Raw genomic sequence first — 8,130 nt, forward strand, 5'->3', positions numbered from 1 at the left:
TGGTCTCAAACTCCTGACCTCAGGTGATCCACCCACCTTGGCCTCCCAAAGTGCTGGGATTACAGGCGTGAGCCACCGCACCCAGCCTTAAAATAGCTATTTTCTTAAGAACAGTGGTGCTGTCCTCTACCTTCCCCAGGCCAGCCTCCAATGTGCCTGTATTCTTTCTCTCCACTTTCCAACCTACTTGAAACTGCTCCAAGCAAAAGAAAACAAGGGCCATGTTTCAAAAGCCCACCAGTCCCCAACACACACACACACACACACACACGACATCAAAAAGCCTTGATCAGACCCAGAGTGAGCTAGAAGAAAAGTCAGCCTGTTGGGAAGCACATCCTGCCTCAAGTTTATTCCAGCCATCTTGCCAAGCTTCCAGGATGACTTCTGGAGTAGAAAACCAGAAACTAGGAGAACATATCTTTGTGTCTTTGTAGGCGCACTGCTACTATGTCACTGTGAAGGGTTTTACAGAAGCTCTGGAGAAACTAGAAAATGAATCAGCGATTCAGCAGGTGCTCAAGCGCCTCTGTGACCTCCATGCCATACACGGAATCTTGACTAACTCAGGTGACTTTCTCCATGATGCCTTCCTGTCTGGTGCCCAAGTGGACATGGCAAGAACAGCCTACCTGGACCTGCTCCGCCTGATCCGGTGAGTGGCACAGCCTTCAAACCATGTTAGCCTTCAGAGAATAACCCTACCCCCTTGTTCACAGGTCACTTCCAACTCCAAAACCTTGCTAATGGACAGAGCAGCAACAGCCCTGGAGAGGTTTACACCCTATTATCATTACACCAGCACAAAGCATTATGAATTAATGAAAGAAAAAAATGGGAAAAACACTTAAGAATAAATGAGCTGCCTCAGTTGAACTCTTCACATTGTCAAGGAAATAGGAATAGTATCTAAGGAAAATGAATAAAATGAAGCATGCTACACATGAATGATACGTTGCTAATGTGCTAATAATAGTCTCAAACATAGCTAACTTTTTTTTTCTTTTTTTTTTTTGAGACGGGGTCTTGCTGTGTCGCCCAGGCTAAAGTACAGTAGTACAATCTCATCTCACTGCAACCTCTGCCTCTGGGTTCAAGTGATTCTCCTGCTTCAGCCTCCCAAGTAGCTGGGATTACAGGTGCCCGCCATCATGCCCAGCTAATTTTTGTATTTTTAGTAGAGATGGGGTTTCATCACATTGACCAGGCTGGTCTCGAACTCCTGACCTCAAGTGATCCACGTGCCTTGGCCTCCCAAAGTGCTGGGATTACAGGTGTGATCCAACGTGCCCAGGCATAGCTAACCTTTAAAGAGCACTTATGTGACAGGCCCTGTGCCAAAGGCTTCTACATACATCTCATTTAATCCTTATAGCCCTTTGAAATGGGTACTATTAATCTCCTCATTTTATTGGAAAGGAAATTCAGGCTGATGGGAGTTGCCCAGTGTCAATCAGCCAGAGGAGGCGCCGGGTACAATCTCAGGTCTGGCCCCTGGGCATGAGCTCTTCACCTGTATGTTAAGGTTAAGGTTGAGGCATTATATACTTCAAACACATCCTTGTCTTTGTTAAATGTGCTTCAGCAAATTCTTACCAAGTTTAGTAAACTTACCTTAATCCTCCCTCAGCTTCAAGATGAAAATTTTTTTAACTCTGTAATTCATATATTCATTTATAAAATAATAACACAAAGTTTTTAAATGCAGCATTAATGCAGGGTCAATGAAATACTAATGCAGTGCTTTCACACTGTTATTCTATAATCTAAACAATTGCTTTAAAAACATATCAAAACCAAAGCCCAACCTGATCAGAGTCCTAGAAAAAAATAGAAATAAAAACAATAAAGAAAAAAAAGGCTGGGCAACATGGCAAAAGCCCACTTCTACAAAAAATACAAAAAATGAATTGGGCACACACCTGTAGTCCCAGCTACTCGGGAGGCTGAGGCAGGAGGATTGATTGATCCCAGGAGGTTAAGGTTGCAGTGAGCTTGATTGATCCCAGGAGGTTAAGGTTGCAGTGAGCTATGATTGCATCACTGCACTCCAGTCTAGGCAAGAAAGTGAGACCTTGTCTCAAAAAAAGCAAAGAAAAGAAAACATTCCAAATTATTTACCATTGTCCATAAGGTTAAAAAAAATGGACTAATTTGAGAATATAATCTTTTCGAGACCTCACTGGGCAGAAAATATGATGCCTATTGCATAGGGTTAGAGGTGACTCCTAGAATCTCCAACAATTCTCATATCAACAAGACTGACAAAAAGAAAAAAAGAGGCTGGGAGCAGTGGCTCACACGTGTAATCCCGGCACTTTGGGAGGCCAAGGTGGGAGGATTACTTGAGGCAGAGTTTAAGACTAGCTTGGGCAACATAGTAAGACCCTGTCTCTAAAATAAATATATGTATTTATTTAATATAAATATAAATATATATTCATATAATATATATTTATATATATTCATATAATATATAATATATATATAAATATATATATATTAGGCATGGTGGCTAACACCTGTAATGCCAGCACTTTGGGAGGCCAAGGTGGGTGGATCACCTGAGGTCAGGAGTTCGAGGCCAGCCTGGCCAACATGGTAAAACCCTGTCTCTACTAAAAATGCAAAAAATTAGCTCAGTGTGGTGGCGGGCACCTGTAATCCTAACGACTCGGGAGGCTGAAGCAGGAGAATCGCTTGAACCCGGGAGGTGGAGGTTGCAGTGAGCCAAGATCGCACCACTGCACTATAGCCTTGGCGACAAGAGTGAGACTCCGTCTCAAGAAAAAAAAAAAAAGTTCAGTTAAATCATCAAAAACTGTCAAAAATACATTTGACACAATTATGTCCCAGGTATTAAACTTTCCCTAATACAGGGAATCCAGTGGTGAAAACTATTAAGAGCATAATTAAGTACTGCACAGTTCAAGCCCAAGGGTGTCTATCTGTCTGAAACCCTCAGAATTTAAAAGCACTTGAAAATAATTGTTCTAGCCCCGGTTGTCGGTGATGGTAAAATACAAAAGATCACCTTAACACCCTGTAAGCATGTTTTTTAAATTTGCAAACAGCATTTCTAAGTGCTTGCCTTGGCTCCAGCAACTTACAATTCAAGACAAGACAGACAGCCCTGATGCAAGCTGCCAACTTACTCATGCATCAAACCCAGAAATTGATTTACTTCCATGATGGTTCCTAAGTAGCCTTACTACTGCAGGGTAATTCGGCACATAACAGATTCTATGCATATCACTGTTTGGTGTCACAGTTCCCTGCCTTGATTAGTCACTATCTCCCTAAGATTTCTGAGACGAAAACTGAAGGGCGGCAAAGTATGCTAAGGATGCCAAGAACAAGCTCTCTGTAATGTTAACTGACCCAGTCTTTAGTTGTTTAAGCGGTCATAAAACCTCAGTTGGGGGTACTTCTAGGTAAAGATGACAGATTAAACATATGCATTTACTTTTGTTCTTTCCTGAAACCCTACTAAAACATCAGTGAATGGACAGAAATTTTTTTAAAGGCATAAACCCACAAAGAGAAAGAGATGTTGTCTCTATGTTGTCCAGACTGGTCTTGAACTCCTGGGCTCAAGGGATTCTCCTACCTCAGCCTCCCAAAGTGCTGGGATTACATGCATGAGCTAACACACCTAGCCTCTGTGAGTAATTTTAAGACTTTCCTTGACTCTGCCCTGGCAGAAGGGTAAATAGAGGGTCTGTGGACTAGGGAGCATCAGGTATAGTTGATAATAAGGCTACCCTTCAGAAAACAGGGTTCTTTATAGGCCAAATGTGGACACCTCCCTCCCCCAGACCTTTTTTCCCACTGGTTCCTAAAAAACTGGCAGCCAGACTAGTACCCTGCAAGAAGATAATAAGATGATCCTTCTCTGGAGAATCTGGCCAGCCCAAGGAGAAGGAGCTAAAGACACTGACATCAGAGTTCCCCAATGGTCCACTCACTTCACTCCATAGTGAACCCCACATTAGCAAGCATAGCCACAGGTTTGTAATCAGCTAGTTAATGCCTTGCTCTTAGCTATGATCAGACACTCAGGGATCAATAAACACCTGAAGAATGCCCCTAACATAAAAGATGGAGACTAAAACAAGCAAGAACAAGGCAATTCAGAGGACATAAGAGGATCCACAGGGAGAAGAAAACTTAAAAAAAAAAAAAAAAACAGTGATAGAGAAAGTATTGCAACCACAAAATAAAAAAAAAAACCTGAATGCCATTATTTAAAACTAATATTCAGAGAACCTTAAAAAAGAGCTCCTCGAAATTAAAAAATGATAGTGGAAATGAAAACTCAATGTAAGGACTGGGAGATAAGGTTGCAGAAATCTCACAGCAAGAAAGCAAAAAGACAAAAAAAAGGAGGACTTTTAAAAAGTAAGAGGACCAGTCTTAGCTGTTCATCATCTGAAGAATAGGTCTAGAAAGAAGACAGAGAAAACAGAAGGAAGCGAATCATTAATAAAATAATTCAAGAAAACATTCCTCAAGTGAAGGATACGAGTTTCAGATGAAAAAGGGTCACAGATGCCTACACACTAGAGGAGAGGAGACAGGCACACACATGCACAAAATAAGTCACACTGTATACCATGTGAAATGATAATAGCTACGATGAAGGAAACGATAGTAGGAAGTGGGGGAAAGAATGCCGGGGGTCAGTAGGGAGGATGGGGAGCTACAATTTTAAGTAGGCCAGAGAAGACCTCCCTGGGAGGGTGACATTTAAGGAAAGACCTGGGAGAAGGTAGGGAGAAGCTGTCGTAGCTGCTAGGGAAAGAACATTACAGGCAGAACATAAGTACAGTCATGCATCACTTAATGACAGGAGGATCCGTTCTGAGAAATGTGTCTTCAGGTGAGTCTGTCATCATGTGAACATCACAGAGTGTACTTACACAAGCCTAAATGGTATAGCCTATTGCTCGTAGGCTCACACTGCAAAGCACGGTGCTGTACTGAATACTGTAGGCAATTCTAATGTAAGTCATGAAGCAATAGGAATTTTTCAGCTTTATCATAATGTCATGGGACCACCATGATATACATGGTCCATCATTGACCAAAACATCATTATGCAGTGCATGATGGTACAAATGTTGGAGACCAGAGTGTGCTTGGCATATCCATCCACACAGAAGAGGCCACAGGGGCAGGAAGGGCATGACTGCAGTGGAAAATGAGGGCAGAGGTCAGAGAGTTAAGGGAGTACAGCAGGGGGTGGGAAGAGAGAGTAAGGTAGATCATTGCAAAGACTTAAGAGAATGCGAAGGTTTTGAGCACTGGATAGAATGGGAGGGTTTTGAGCATTGGATAGACACAACCTGAAAGAATCTGATGTATATTTTTAAAGGCTCACTCCAGCTGCTATATTAAGAACTAAGAGCGAAAAGCAGGGAGATCAGCTGGATGGCTCATGCAATCATCCAAGTGAGGGATGATAGTGGATTGGAGCAGTGATAGTGCTGGAAGTGGTGGGAAGTGGTTGAAGTTTGAATGTATCTTGAAGGCAGAACAGGATTTGCTGACAGATTAGATGTACGGTAAGAAAGAAAAGAAGAATCAAGGTTTTTGGTCAGAAGGACAGAGCTGCTATTTACCATAAATGGGGAAGACTACAGGAGGGCCAGGTGGCAGGGTGGACAGGAAAGAGCTAGCAGCCCAGGAGTTTGGGTTCAGACACATTACCTTTGAAGAGCCTGTCAGAAATCCAAGTACAGATGTTGGTAAGCAGGGGACACTGGAGGAATAAATTTGGAAGTCATTGGCATATAGTTGATATTTAAAGCCATGAGAAGAATATCACAAGGAGTGCATGAAGAGAAAAGGCCCAAGTACTGAGTCTTGAGACCCTCGAAAGATAGTAAGGAAGTAACCGCGGCAAAAGCTATTTCTGTGGAATGGTGGGAGTAAAAACATGAATAGATCCAGTTCAGGAGAGAATGTGAAAATTGGAAATCATAAGCATAAACACGCGTAACGCTTTCAGAGAGTTTTGTCCTAAAGGGGGGCCAAGATGATGGAGAAGGAAATAGAGTCAAAAGCTTGTGTTTAAGATGGGAGAAATGACTGTCTGTTTGTATACTGATGGAAATGATCCGGTACGGAGGGGATTTTTTTTTTTTCCTTGTACCTTTCTCTGAACTTGATCTTGGCTTCCCATTAGGCCTTGTGTTTAAGAGCAAGTTCTTTGAAGAGATCCTTGTTGATGATAGTTTGTCCGAGAGCATATCCACAGAGTACCTTGTGGGCATGAGGTGATTGTAGTTATAAGCTTTTGCGAAAGACTTAATCCTTGACCTCTTGGAGATCTTCTTGCCTATGGCAGCTGTCACTTTGTGAGGATAGCAGTTAATTCCAGCTACCAAAGCATGATTGTAAGAATGGACCTAGGTGCCATCATCAGTGTTCTTCATGATGATGGCTTTGTGTCCAGAGTAGCATCCAGCCAGGACCAGCACCACATTCCCAGGTTTCATGAACTTGCCCATTTTGACAGCAACCAGCCAGGCCTACAGTAAAAAGAAAGAAGGGCATTTCCACTAACCTTTTACCCCTGAGAGGGGAATTTTGATGTTGTAGGGGAAAGGCAGGAGAATTTTGTTTCTCCAGTAGGCAAGAGGAAAAGACCTCTAGTAGACAAGGAGGGACTGAGGCCTGAGCTGACAGCCTGAAGAGAGAAGGCATTGTATGTATAAATGCAAGGGTGGGAACTTACACAGATTCTCTTACTGCTTCCACTTCATCAGTGAGATATGATGTAAAGCCTTCCAGGCAAGAGAGATGGGAAAGGTGGATAGTGTCAATCTGAGGATCAAAGAGATGGTATGAAATAACTACCTAAGAAAAGGAAAGAGTAAATGAACAATGAGTAAATGCAGCAATGTAATACGATTGCTGAGCTGCAATTAGGGCCCACTTGAGCCATTATTACACCAGTTATGATTGTTTTTTCCAGTCATGTATAGCTACAAAGGTGGTAGCACAAAGTAGGTGGAAAATTAAAGACAAAGAGGTATGCATTTTGCTAAACAGGTATGACAAAGCAAGAAAAACTGTTGAGAGTGTGTGTGTGTGTGTGTGTGTGTATATATATATTTTTTTTTAGAGAGAGTCTTGCTCTGTTGCCCAAGCTGGAGTGCAGTGGCACAATCTCAGCTCACTGCAACCTCTGCCTCCCGGGTTCAAGCAGTTCTCCCACCTCAGCCTTCCCGGAAGCTGAGACTACAGGCACACACCACCACGCCTGGCTAATTTTTGTATTTTTAGTACAGACAGGGTTCTGCCATGTTGGCCAGCTGGTCTCGAACTCCTGACCTCAGCCGATCCATCTGCCTCAGTCTCCCAAAATGCTGGGACTACAGGCGTGAGCCATCACACCTGGCCTGTTGAATATATTTTTGAGAGAGTAATAGGGCATGGAATTTCAGGTGGATAAGGAATGAAGTGAGTCCACAAGGCGGCAAGGGGGACATTAAATTGGTGGTAGGGCTCATATGATGTTGGGGATCATCAAGAAAGGATTACACTGGATACAGTATCCCAATTACCTCCAGTGCTTTAATGATGCACAGTCATTGTGATGTCAATACTAAATACTGGTCTGGCCAAAATTATAACTATATTGGGAGGCCTGATGGCCAGGAGGAGGAAGAATGGGAACAGGGGGAGGTAGGAGGGAAGAGAAGGGTGATAAATATAAATCTTTACCTTTTGAATGAAGAATCAACAGATAATATCTCAAACTGAACCATGAACAAGCAGCAATATAAACAAGATATTTTGACATTTGGATAAATACGGAAATATCAGCTAAAAGACTGAAATTGTCGGCCGGGCATGGTGGCTCACACTTGTAATCTCAGCACTTTGGGAGGTCGAGGTGGGCAGATCACCTGAGGTCAGGAGTTCGAGACCAGCCTGGCCAACATGGTAAAACCCCATCTCTATTAAAAATACAAAATTTAGCCGGGCATGGTGGTAGGTGCCTGTAATCCCAACTACTCGGGAGGCTGAGGCAGGAGAATGGCTCGAGCCTGGGTGGTGGAGGTTGCAGTAAGCCGAGATTGCGCCATTGCAGTCCAGCCTGGGCGACTGAGCGAGACT

General features: G+C 42.9%; 1 protein-coding gene across 1 annotated transcript in view; it reads left to right on the forward strand.

The window, feature by feature from the left end:
- Window positions 1-8,130, forward strand: part of ACOX2 (acyl-CoA oxidase 2, branched chain) — a 49,503-nt gene that overhangs the window by 26,386 nt on the left and 14,987 nt on the right. Inside the window, exon 13 of the mRNA XM_011998368.1 lies at window positions 438-655. Coding sequence (XP_011853758.1) covers window positions 438-655 — 218 coding nt within the window. The remainder of the gene's footprint in view (window positions 1-437; window positions 656-8,130) is intronic.

The sequence above is a fragment of the Mandrillus leucophaeus genome, unplaced genomic scaffold (assembly GCF_000951045.1).
Source record: "Mandrillus leucophaeus isolate KB7577 unplaced genomic scaffold, Mleu.le_1.0 Scaffold57, whole genome shotgun sequence".
In the NCBI taxonomy this organism is placed as follows: domain Eukaryota; kingdom Metazoa; phylum Chordata; class Mammalia; order Primates; family Cercopithecidae; genus Mandrillus; species Mandrillus leucophaeus.